At 36.2% G+C, this 13,883-nt stretch overlaps 1 protein-coding gene across 1 annotated transcript in view; it reads left to right on the top strand.

The window, feature by feature from the left end:
- The window catches only part of LOC136987240 (histone-lysine N-methyltransferase SUV39H2-like), a 78,550-nt gene that overhangs the window by 46,871 nt on the left and 17,796 nt on the right, over positions 1–13,883 (top strand). The window contains exon 8 of the mRNA XM_067284939.1: positions 6,736–6,888. Within this exon, the coding sequence (XP_067141040.1) occupies positions 6,736–6,888 (153 nt within the window). The remainder of the gene's footprint in view (positions 1–6,735; positions 6,889–13,883) is intronic.

Below are 13,883 nucleotides of genomic sequence, written 5' to 3'. Positions count from 1 at the left end.
CTTTTTGAAAGCCACATAATACGGCTCACACCATGGGTTATTAAATTGGTTGCAGAAGTGCCTCCAAGCTTGGTGCCGTTTCGTGTTGATAAGGGTTTTGTACTTGTTGAATTTATTGATGTAACTATTCCTATGAAGGGTCCTATCCTGCTGGTTGTTCTGTTGTTGGTAGAGCTTATGGAGTCTTCTGACCTCCTTGCGATGGCTGGATAGCTCATTGTCCCACCAAGGGGCTTTAGTGTTAGATTTTGTCTTCTTCTTGCTGGCGAGGTGGTAGGTACGTAACAGGAGGTATGTGAGATTCCGGATGCAGACATCTATATCCTCTTTGTGCATATCAGTGATAGGGGTGTTGAATGTCCAGTTCTCACGGATGAGATTCTGAAAAGTAGGCCAGTGAGTTTGGTGGTAAGTGGAAGTAGTATCGGTAGTAGTGGCATCGATCTGTATTTTGATTTTGATATAACGGTGATCACTTGCACTAGGCTCGGTAATTGTGGTGCACAGGAAGACCTAGGAGCCATGTGAATGTTTGCCAGAGAGACGTCCACCCAGCTGTCACCCCTGGGAGAGTGATAAGTGAAGAGGGGGCTGGTGTTGCAGGAGGTTAGGTAAAGCGCAGCCACACATTCCTGCATCCTAAACCCCCTAAGATCCTCGATGGGGCTGTGCCACAGGAAAGATTTGGCGTTGGTGTCTCCACAAATCATCCATGGCCTATCTGCAACGGTCTGGCTTATCGTGTCTAGGTCGTTTAACATGAGGTTGATGTCTTTGTAAGGCGAGCAATATATGGACGAGATGAAGATGATGTCTTGGTTCGTGTTGATTACACAAGTGGTCGCATAGTTAGTTGATAAATGAGGCATGTAATGGACGTTCAAATTGGAGTTTCTAACAATAATGGCTGTCTTGGTGGTAGTCTTAGAACCATTAGGTGGGAAGACCTTCCAGCCACCATAGTTCGTGAGTTCACCCTTATGAAGATAAGGCTCCTGGATGATTATCATATCCGAGCACCAGTCTTCAGCAGTTTTAATGACTAAAGAAGATGGAGCCTTTCCCCTCTGAAGATTAATTTGTAGTAGGGAGATGTGGTTTCTGTGATGTCTATTGCTACTATCAGGATGATCAGTGTTGGTAAGGACAGTGATGCTGGAGTCATGAGTAAGTGGGTTTCTTGAGTTGCTTGTTTGATGATTAGAGTCCATAATTCGTTTGACGGATGGTTAGTGATTTCATTCTTAGGGTGGCAGGACAGAGGATCAAAGGCGTTATGATCAGTAGTATATCTTTCATGGGCTGGAACATCTTTGTTCGCAGCCTTGCAGTTTGTGCAGCAAGGGTTTTGGTCTAGTCTTTGGCAGTCCCCAAATCTGTGCCCTTTGGCACAGTGGCTGCACTTCTGCCTATTTGGGCAAGTGATCGAAATGTGGTTGAAACCACAACACTGGTAACATCTCACCAGTGGGATGTAGTCATTCACTAATATATTTGCCCATTGAACAGCAATATGTTTGGATCTTACGAGCGCATCCCTGATCTTAGGTGCAGTGGACAAAACAATATGCCTGCAGTTTTCTTTGGCATTATTCCTGAACAAGACAGTGCTTATGCATGTTGCTTCTAAAAATTCTTCTCTGGAGGTAACTTGGAGGGCTTCATTTTGGTCATATATTATATGGATAAGTTCATACTCATCAACAGAGATAGGCACATTGTTTAGTATGACTCAGGAGGGCCTTCCTTCAGAGATTCTACTTTTAACTTTACTTGCTACTTCTGGAAGTTTTTCTATGGCATTTGAAAGAATTTCTGCGTCTTTGTGAGTGTTTGTCCTAAAGCAGATGCCATCCCCTTTTACTTTTCTTATTGCTTTGACCTTTATTTTCAGATTTTGTGGTTTTACTTTCTTTATTATTTCATTTTCTATCTGTTGCATATTTGTTGTGCCACCTTCTTCATCTGTTTTTGGATAAAGAATTAGTGCGAAGCTTCCCCCACTACCTTCGTTATGAATCTTGGTTCTTAGTGACTTGTTTATAGATCTAGTAGTAGAGATGGGTCTGGTATTTATTTTTTTGACGTCCGCATAGGAGATGGCTGGGGCAGATAAGGCCGCAGGTGCAGGGCACTGATGAGGAGTTGAACGAACTTTCCTTAGTATGCCGTGGAATTGTCCCAGGCATGAAAAAAGACTAGTGACTCTTTCTCGAACTTCCTTCTGTTCCTCGGTTTTGATAGAACCATATTTCTCCAGCAAGAGGTCTAGAATCTTCATAAAATGTTGATTTGCTTCTTTTAAAATTTTTTCTTCTAGGGAGCATACAGTTTCATTGCCACTTGGTGTCTCGGTGACATTTTTCGAGTGTGTGAGAGAAGGCATATTGATGGAATTGTAAAGTCTGTACAACCAACCAGGAAAGCAAAGTGATTGTTAAGAAGAAAGGGCCACTTGGCAGACAGACTTTATCCCAGAAGAATAAATCTTACTGGGACAGAGGGGAAAACAAACTGGTTGGTTTACAAGTAAAATTGGATACTCACCAGTGCAGACTGAACAGATGGAATTCCTGTTGAGTAATCCAAAGGTACACCCAGGCCAATAGATGGGTAGCACAAAAGTTTCAGGGTGCGATGAACAGGGGATTCAGGAAGTGGTGTGTTGTCGATAAATCCAAAGGGTGTAGTTCCAGAAGTAAGTCTTCAAGAACACATAAGGGGGAGTCCACTGGGAGGTAGCTGGCAAAAGAAGGAAGCCGACTGACGCCCTGGAGTGGAGAGAAGACACACAAACTCCAAACACACTGCAGAAGGCAAAGTCCGAGGTTGATAAGGGTCCTGGTTGGACTTAACTCGCCAAGCAAAGCTTGGCTAGGTGAACTCCTGCCAAGGCTGGCTAGTAGTCTAGCTGAGTCAGGCAATGCTTGCCTGATCCTCCCACTGGTAACAAGTGTTGTTAGTGACACCAGTCAACACGGGCAAGAAGGGAGGTGTGTGGGGGTACTGGTCTGCTTGGTAGCGGGTTTCCCCAAACAAACCAAAAGCAGATGAGGGTGTCCACCTAACCAGACACTTAGACACAACACTTATGATACAAAGATAACATAACATGCTGTAATCCACAGACATAAACAACACAAGACCAGAACAAACACATTATCCACTAGATATCCAGATAGGCACAACACAACTTCAAAGATGGCCACCACAGAGGTCTTCTTACTTCAACACTGGTGAGGAAGCCATCATGGCCAACACAAAGACCTATACACTACCTAATTAAAAATAGCTAAAAAGTTAGGCTTAGCAAAAGTAAGCCTAACACCCACACTAGGCCTAACTTAGCCCTAACCTCCTATACTAAAGTACAGGAGAGGAGAAGCTAACCCTAAAGTTAGTCCTAACACTAAAAACTAGCAAGAATCTAGCTACTTTACTGACAGTACAGCCCTCATGCTCTTAAAATCAGTGTAAGCAGTTGAGGAAGATTCGGAAGGGTAGGATGGCAGTGGACCTTAGTTGCAAAGGCGATGTAGACGTATTCCAGGAGGCAGTTTCAAAGGTCTCAGGCCTCTGTCCAACCATTCCAAGAAAGTGCCTTCTGCTACTAAAAATTAGCTGTGTCAAAACAGATGGTAAGGGAGCACTTGCTGGATGCAATATTTGAGCAGAATGGGATAATTTCAGAGGCATACACCTGGGAAGAGTTCCAGGGGAAGACCAGGGTTTGCTTTCCCATTGGGCAGCGCAGTTCGTTACATAGGGTAGATGTACCAGTTTTGGCCAGTGTAGTACCAGTTCTGGCCAGAAAACAAATTTAATTTAAAAATATAATCACTAATGAAACAAACTTTTATTGTTGACTGCGTGAACTAGGGTGTATTACTAGGGTTTGTAATCGTACTGCATAGGTTTGTACTGTACATCCTCATCCCACGCTTGGACACAAGCATGAAATTTTTGCAGTCGTAAGGAAATTGGTTCTCTCTCAAATCTCTTGATCATGAGTCTTTTAAATTCGTCATATGTCTCTACCTCCTTCATCTTCACATTCTTCTATGCAAAATCTCTAGCAATGCCTGTCAATTTTAATTTAGCAACTCCTAAACACTATGCCTTTGCCCAATTGGTTAATTTAGCTATTTCATCTAGCGATTTGAAGAAATCGGTGACCTTGAGGCCATCAGCATCCCCTGCAAAGAAGGGTATTAAGGGAATCATGCCCCCAAGTCCGCCTAACGCTGCACCTCCTGCTGCCTCTCCACGCACACATTCTTCTCCTCTGGCCTCCATTTTATTTTGATTTGTTTAGGGATGTTCTGAAATTTTGATCCCGCTCTGACACCAGTGTGTCCTGAGTGTTAGAGATCCCAGCTTCTGACACCAGTGTGACTGGAAGGTCGGCACCTCTTTAGTTCCACATCAGGAATGACACCACCGGGTCTCAGTTGACTTGAAAGCTCCAACGGCAATTTGAGTTGAAAATAGGTCATGCGAACAATCATGTGAGTGAGCGAATGGATTCGGGATGGAGTAAGAGACAGCACACCAGAGGTGACTCACGCAGAGATTATGTTAACAAAACAACATTTATTTGTAAAGGATGAAAGACTCATTACAATATATAAATAGGGTTAGATAGGCCTAATGTCGCGGTCCTCGAGAGAGAGAGTTTATGTACGATTCATTCGATGATAAATATCTGATGTTTCTTGGATTGGATTGTTTCGGAATTTGGACGTTTTTTGTGAGGACTCGGATATCAACAGTCTGGAGGTTGTCCAGATTTGGATCGTTTGGGATAGGTCTGGATCAAGAAGGTTCTAGCTCAATCTGAGAGACTGGTACTGCACCCGACATCAGAATTCTGTTGATTTCTTTTCCCTTGCCCAAATTTATTTGATCAATTCCTGGAGCTTTATCTTTTTTTCATTTTTGAGATGATAGTTGTACTTCATTTGGGAGTATTTCTAAGTATTGATCTTTTGTTCTAGTGCTTGCTATTTTCAGCTGTGGATGACATTTTCTCCATGCAATACATTGGAGAAATAATCCATATAAAATTTTTTGATTTATTCTGGGTTTTCAGTTTCTATATCTGACCTTGGTGGTTCTTTAAAAGTGGGGGTTGTGGCAAAAAGGTTTTTGTAATATCTTTAATTGTACTATAGAGTTGTTTTTGTAAGCAAATTTGCACTGTTCAGTTTTTCTTGTTAACTGTTTTTCATTTGTTCTTCTTCATAAGTTATCTATCCGATCTAAGTTTTTCATAATTTACTTGATTTTCAACAGAATTACTGATTTTGAGGATATTTTTCAGTTTTCTATTTTATGTAGAAAATCTGGGATAATCCAGTCATTGTTTGGTTTTGCCCTTGATCCAGGTGTTTTGTGTGCCACTTGCAAGATGTTTGAATCGGTTTTTAACTTCACTAATCTCTTTTTCTCAAATAAACTTTTCTTTGAGCTTGCTTTTTGTTTGTACACAGATATTTGTGATTGATATTGACAGTTTTAAGGGTTTTGATAGTCATTATTAGGATAAAACAGATAGAGTGGGTTTTGTCAAGTCAACTGTGGACTCAACTGTCATCTTGATGTTTGATTTCCATGCAACAAACAAGTAGTAGAGGTTGTTGAGTCAGCAGTTTGCTCCATGGTGATGTGTGTTTGGACACAAAACTGGCATAGTTCAAAATACTAGCCTTCTGGCTCTACCGCACACATTGCTAGATGTCATCAAATCAGTGGTCACCTTGATACATTGTTACTAGGTGTGAATGGTTACTTATTTTTGAAAGCTTTACAGAATCTGTTCCACCTATTTTTTTTTTGGGAATTGTCTACCAGTTTCTTTTAATTAGGATATAGTCTGTGCAGTTCTTAGCATGACTGTCAGGAGAGGTCCACGTATATTTGTGTCAATCCGTATGATAAGATAATTTGCTATAACTCTATTGTTTCTTGTACAAAAATTCAGGCCTTTTCTTTTTTCATTTGAGCTATGTTTCAAATTTTTCTATAACATCCTCCATCTCTCCTCTATATTTATCAATCTTGGTGTTAAAATCACCTATTTTAAAAAGGATGTCTTTATTGTGTTTGTAATCTAATTCCTGTTGTAGTTTTGAATAAAATGCTCAATTTCTGCGTCATTATAATTTGTATCACGTTTAGGTGCCTGATACAAGTTACCTGCCCCAAATCGGTGTGATTTTTCCCCCCTCTTCCCCATCTTTTAACTTCCTTGACGTTATCCTTGAGGAAAGCAGTCTCATATTATTTATACTGTCAGTTTAGATTGTTTTTTATTAGAATGTCAACTCCTTTCAATTCACATTATTCTTCCTACTGGAGTACAGTATATCAATTTTTTCTTGGGAAATAAATGCTTTCCTCACCTTTTAAGCTTTAGTCATTAGAATCTTTGTTATGATGTTGAAAATTTAAATTCTCACCATCATATGCTAGGACTTTCAAATTTAGTATTTGAATTCTGTGATTTTCTAAAATTATTTAGTCAGACATTAAAATTTTAAAATTTCTACATTGTTTTGTGATTGTCCAGATTTTAGCAAAAATTCTTTAATAATAATTAACATTTTAATTTTTATTTTTGAAATATGATAATTACTTTATCTTTCTGAACTCTTAGTTTTAGACTTAAGTAACTTGAAGTAAACTAGCATAATATATTTGATAATAAATATTATTGAAATTATAAATGTTTAGGTCATTACAAGCGAAGAAGCAGAAAGGAGGGGACAAATTTATGATTCCGAGGGTCGTACTTATTTATTTGACTTGGATTATAATGCCGACGATTGTCCGTTTACCGTGGATGCTGCATTTTACGGAAACGTATCGCACTTCATGAATCACTCGGTATGTTTTTTAATATATTATTTGATTGTATTTTATATATATCTAATTTTGAAACTTTAAATCTAAAATGTTATACAAGAGATACCTCGTATAACATGGTAGATATTCACGTCTTTATCGTGCTTTTTGATAAAGCTTTTTGATAAACTGGTAAACTTAGTTCCCAGCATAGAAACATTCGGGGAAAAGAGAAATCAGTTTTTTTTAGCAGAAACTGGCTGATATCTCAAAAACTATTTGGTTTGAGAAAATGTAAATAACTGCACAAGTAAACTGGAACTATACATGAACAAAATAACACCTGAATACAAATTTCCAACAAATATATATACAAATATTTAATGTTCAAACATTTTATAGAATGATTTTTTGTCATATTTGTTCCTGAAGAGGCCAGAAACATTTGAACATTAAATATTTGTGTGTATATTTGCTGGAAATTTGTATTCAGGTGTTATTTTGTACAATTTTTTTTTTTTTTAAATCTTTCACACACATTCCATTGGAGTTTAATATTGAACATTTTGAAAATTTCTAATAGTAGATTCATTAGAAATATAATGCAGTGAACTCACATTAATATGAATTGCTGGGGGAACAATAGTTATTTTGCTTTATCGAAAATTCATACAGCGATACCTCAGTTTTCGTCTATAGTCTGTCCGAAAACAATCGGCGAAATCGGAAACCGATGAAAACCATGGCAATTATTTCCATATGAGTCAAAGTAAATCCAATTAATTCATTCTAGACAGTCCAAAATACATACCAAAAACACATTTTATAGAGAATAAATATAGTGTTTAATACTAAAAACAATAAGAATTTAATATAAAATGAATATAAAACACTAATGTAATGAATAAATGAGGGGACTGAGACGAGTTCAACGATACCCTACTTTTGGACTGGAGACAAAAAATAAGAAAGTTATCATAGTTTTTTAATGCTTTCATTCAGACGGCACTATAGTTGCCAGTGCTGCCATCTCGCAGTAAAGTCTGCAAACAAATTTAAAAAAAAAAAAACACTCTGAAAGGCAAGAAATTGCACGAACAGTCGAACGCCACTTCCTTTTTTCTTTTGTTCAAAAACTACCGCGAATCAATAACTAGTGATGTTAAGCAATTGGCGGCCTGTCGGCGGCTCCCCTCTCGGGGGAGTCCATTGGGAGCCCAAACAGTCGAACGCCAGTTCCTTTTTTTTCTTTTTGTTCAAGCATCATGACTCCTGATCGCGATAGTGCGGTCAGCTCGTAGTACTAGCCGACCGCAAGCGATAGTGAGACTGAGGAACCATAGCCTTTGAGGTCGATGAGCGCGAGGGTGTGCAAAAATGACTTAACTCAACTGTAGACAATCAGTGTGCTCATGGATCAACACTTGCCTTTGTTGAAGGTATATGTGGCCAACTTGCCGGACTGCCTGTTAAACACATGATAGGCTTAGCATAGAGAGCGATGCAACTCCTGATCATCGCACGATTGCCAAAAAAAGTATGATAACTTTCTTATTTTTTGCCTCCGGCCCAAAAGTAGGGTACCGTTGAACTCATCTCGGTCCTCTGAGTTCAAATATATACTCAAAGTCCCGAAATTCCATAGGTGGTAATCTATAGTACACCCATCATCTGTAAAAAAGCTTTTTCTTAGCTCTACATAAATTGCGAGTCATATTACATTTTTTAACAAAATTACTCACGGCTACACTATTCCCAATCTTTGCTTGTCTCATCCTGTTCAATGCCTAATTTCTTCTAGCAATACTCAACCTACAATCTGTATCAAACTGTGAAAGATTGGAAATTCCAACCGATCTTTGGCACCAATCTGAAAATGAGGATTTAATTAAATAACCCAGGACCTCAAAAGTTAACAATGGCTGACTCTGAATCACACACAATAACTTATTATATTTATTATTACCATCTCACTACTTTCTTCTCTCCAAAAAATTCTCTCTCTATTACCCATAGGCCTTTTGAACAGTTCTCATATTTTCTTTTTAAGTTTGCAATCTAAAACTACACTAACTGGGAAATGAGTACTATATACTTTATCTAACACAGAAAAACTTGTAATAATAGATAACTGAGTCAGCTTAACCAAGACTAAATCAATTACAGAACATCCTATTTCGTCCACGTAAGTATAATAACGTTTAGACACAGATGATCCTCTATTTTTTAAAAATATATATCCTGCATCTTCACAAAAGTCCGACACCAATCTTCTGCGATTGTTTATCAATGTATCTTGTGATAACCTCGACATCTGACCCTGATCGAGATCCTCATTACAATCGTAAATCTATTCCTGTATTTCCGAACCAATATTAGCATCAAATTCACCAATCAAAAAATCTATCTTATTAATAGCAAATCAACCTAACTATTTCTGTCAAATAGTATTCCATAGAACGTGTCTTATATACTTAAAACAACAGGCCTCGGAGTCGCTCACTTTTCTCACTTGTACTCACTTTTCTGAAGAATCCTCACTTTTCTCACTTTTCAGGTCATTTTCTCACTTTTCTCACTTTTTGGTCATTTTCACGTGCTTAATTAAGATGTGGGGCAAACCAAAAATAATTTTAAAGCCAAACGAATTGCCGAATTATCGGACTATCAGAATAGAATTTTTTAGAAGAAAATACGCGGCCCTGAGCAGACTCAAAATTGCAACTGCCCGCTCAGTGTCGTTAGGTTATAGAAAACAAAAATTTATTTAACGTATTTAAAAAAATCTTTTATGCACTTAAAAAACCCCTCTCATTACAAATTCAGAAGCCAGTGTTGAGTAAAGTTATGTACTCATGCCATATTTTCATTATTCGCCAAAATCTACCTTATCCGAATTGCATTTCCTTCTACAGAGTTTAAAAATAAGTATTCTAAGCATCCCTGCAGTTTTGGCTGTTTTCTAAGAAAATCACTAAAGTCCTTTTGCAGGGGAAAGCACATTACGCAGAGGGATTAATCTCTCAAGCTGACAACACTGCTGCCGCTTTTAAATTCAAAATATATAATTATTAAAATTAACACGAGATAGTAGCGTAACCTCCTACCACTAAAAAAGATTTTGTTTCTGACCATTTAGTTATCCTGGTTATAGCCCAATAATTTGGCAGATTATTTGGTTTTAATTAACAATCGGGTTATGGAGTTGTCGTTTACAAAAATATTTTTTTACTTGATTTATCTTTAAATAATTTCATAAACTTGAGTTTAATAAAATTACTTTAATGATTTCATAGCATATTGTTAACGTTAAATCACATCTACATCTTCCCATAAATGTATGTTTAAATTGACTACAAGTATAATTATTCCATATAGTAAGTGTTATTTTCATAAAATGTGTGATTACTTTGCTTGTGAAATATCCATTTTTTAATCTTCTCTTATGCCGATTATAATTGTGCATTAATTGAGAGACTAAAAAAGTAAACGAAAATGTAAATTCATATTTACATATAAAATTTACCAAATAAATTAAAATATTCGAAGTGTTGTAAAAAGTACAACACGTAATTGCTTGTGAGAAAGATTTTCACAGGCTTCCCAAAGGTTAACAACTTTGCAACGATGTTGGTTTTTATTCATCTGCAGGAAAAAGTTTTTTGTTATTTATGAAATCATTAATAAAATATTATTTTACTTATATTATTTGGAGTATATTTATTTCAGATTTATTATTTTATTTGGAAATCAATATTTACACATCTCGAAGCATTAAAAAATAAACAGTTTCTGATAATGATAAATATCCGAGAATAGCCAAATTAGTGAAATCAGCATCGAAAATCCCGTTCCCATGAATGAGAGGATCAATTTTATGCCGGGCACTTTCTCCTGATAGAGCATCAGTGTTGGAAAGAATGCTTAATTCACTTTTGATTGTTAAGGAGGGACTAAACATGTATGACCAAAGCCCACACCTTGTACCTATTGCAAAGGACGACTGAAATTAGCTTCCTCGGTGCATAGAAATTATCAAGAACGATTGGAAAATGAAAAGAAGTTAAAAGAATAAGAGAAACGGAAAAAAGAGCACAGAAATGTTTTGAAGAACAACAAAAGAAAGCTGTTCGTAACATGAAGATTATGGAACGGCAACTGAGTTTAAACCAGAAAAATGTAGAAGAAAATGAAATACATGCGACAGTCTAAGTTTTGTTAGAAGCAGCAAACAAAAAAACTGGAGAAGGCTATTAACAGCAAGAACATGAATGAAGTACAAGCAGCACGTGTGATGCTTATTAGTGTTAAGTGTTCAAAAGCAAGAGGAAGCGAAATAGAAGGAAGTTGATAACATGCAGAATAATCTTAATAAAAGAACATCATCTTTCATGACTGATTATTTACAGAAGCCAAAGACTTTTCAAGTATTCATGGTTTACTGAAAATACAAAAGCCACTGATTATCGGGAAACAGAAAAAAAAACGCGATATAACCGAGTAATAAAAATTCTGGGCTTTTACTAAACAGATTATACATGCTATGGAATCTCTGTTCTTTCATCAGCAAGTGTTTCTGATATAAAATAAGCTTAGTTTTTCAATCCTGAATTTTATTCGTAGGTTATATCGAATTACCGGTAATTGACGTTTACGTAAACATCGAAACCATGAACGCCCATTTAGCATTGTTTCTTTAACAATGACATTGAAAGACAAATACTGTCGATATAAAAACATCAATTGCGATTTTATTATACAGTACTATATAAATCGCTTATTAGAAATTCGTGTAGTTTATATTTTTCAATAAAAATTATAAATGCTGTAATTGAAAATTTAAAAAAAATGAATATTGAATATATAATAGAACACCAAAACTTATAAAATTACAGAGTAAAAATTCTCTAAAAAGCAAAATGAAGTTACTACTGTATAAAAATTTTAGAAGTTTTCGTTCAGAATCAGAGAGATCTTTTCCTTACACGTTATGCGGTGAATTCGAAATTTCACACCTTTATGTGAATTGACGCAATACCGTTAATTCACATAAATGTATGAAATTTCGAATTCACAGAAACTTGTAAATGAGGAGACTGTACTTAAAACTAATAAATAAACAACTTTTATATCAAAAGGAAACAAATGACAATCGATCTATCCACCTGTTCTGCATATTTAGCTCTTTCTCGTATTTCGTTGCAAATAGAAATTCAGTGGTAATTGGTAATTTAAAATTAATTGACTCAAATGCTTTTAAAATTTAGGGGACCAAAAAAACGCGATATAACGAGTGGCTACTATATTACAGTATATACAGAAATTTTTAAAATGTGTTTAACCATAACAGAATAAAAAGAAATAACAATTTTTACTGCTGTTTTGCTGAGTTTTCCTTCTGTGTTTTCACTTTGTTTTGTCACTATTGCACTCACTTTTTATTCACTTTTTCTGTATTTCAACTCACTTTTCTCACTTTTTCAAAGGGGAAATAGCACTCCGAGGCCTGAACAAAGAGAAATTGCCCTAGATGCCTCATTGTTAATTCCATAACGATCCAATGCTTATCTTTTCTAAAATATTCACTTTGAAAGAATTGACTATCAATAGCATCCAGCCACCAATAAAACAACCTCTATCAATCTCTCGATAACCTACTTCCTGAAAAACAAAGAAGTTATCCATGTTATGAAAATCAGAAATTGCAGTCCTACCATCCCACCATGTCTCCATTAAGCAAATTATATCAAAAGTACACAAAAAATTCAAAAAGAATTAGATTTATTTACAATACCTTCACAATTCCATGAAAATACTGATGTACCTACTCCCAGTCAAGTTAAAATTTGCTCTTCTATTTTCTTAAAAACTATATTATATTTATAAATTTTGTTATCAACTTTCACCACATTTCTATTATTTAATTGAGTAATTGAAGCTCTCATCATCTTTTTTTCTGTGGCAAAATTATTAATTATTTTCCTTATATCTGTTGTTAGAGGAGGAAGGTCATTCATTATAAATATTCTGGACTTCTTTAATTTAAATGCCGCTCTTTTAATCTTATATTTATCGGCATAGTCCAAAAAACTACAATAAATTGACTTAATTCTACCATTCTGTTGTTGACCCAATCTATGACGCCGCTCTAAACTGACATGATCGGCACTTAATTTGTTTTGAAAAAACTCTAATACTATATCTCTAACCTGCAAGTTATCATTTTCCGACTCAGGGAGTCCAGAAATTATTAAATTGTTGTTGCGCCTTAAAAACACTCAAACCTCTCTCCTGACTTAATGTAAACTCAGCCAATTTATTCTCCAGGTCTATTCCTTCAATCGATGAAACCTTACTCGTATTGTATGCAAATTTTTTCTCTAAGGGTCAAGTTACACACAACAGTGCAGTAAGCATCGATAAATATCACACATAGCCAATCAGAGTTTCATCTACAACATGTGATCTGTATTCTGTCAATCATACAAGTGTGGTGTTCATAATGAGAGGTACCTGATCCTGCGAGCGAAATGGTACAAAACAAATCTTAATACAAAGTAGTTTTATTGTCTCTGAACAGATTCTTTACATAGGATCCCAACTTTACAACTTTCAGAATTTTGTATACACAGGCATTAAATATTTGTCCTCAAAATAGTTAACTCGCACACACACGACAGTCTGACAAGGATCGTATTCACTTACACTAACTTATACTAACTTAAAACTAAGAAAAATGGAAGAATAGAAGAAATACGGAAAGATAAGGAAAGTAGTAGAAATACCCAGGTTTTCTTAGCAATGTGCCTTTTGGTAGGAAACAACTTCAGATCTCCCTCTTTTTCGTTTGTAGCCCTTTTTCTTGTAGACCTTCCGTGTATAATTTTTTTCTTTTGGACTTAGTCGTCTTTCCTCGATGATCTCTCTCTGCAATTTTTCGTCTTCGATCGTCTTTCTCCCTTTCTGGAGCACTGACTTTTTCACCTCCTACCTCTTCAAAATTCCAACCCAGAATGGCACTCTTTCTGCCCGTTTTG

The sequence above is a fragment of the Centruroides vittatus genome, unplaced genomic scaffold, assembly GCF_030686945.1.
Source record: "Centruroides vittatus isolate TY-2023 unplaced genomic scaffold, ASM3068694v2 scaffold_149, whole genome shotgun sequence".
Taxonomy (NCBI): Eukaryota; Metazoa; Arthropoda; class Arachnida; order Scorpiones; family Buthidae; genus Centruroides; species Centruroides vittatus.
Note: the sequence above shows the minus strand (reverse complement) of the source record. Positions and strands in the feature narration are given on the sequence as shown.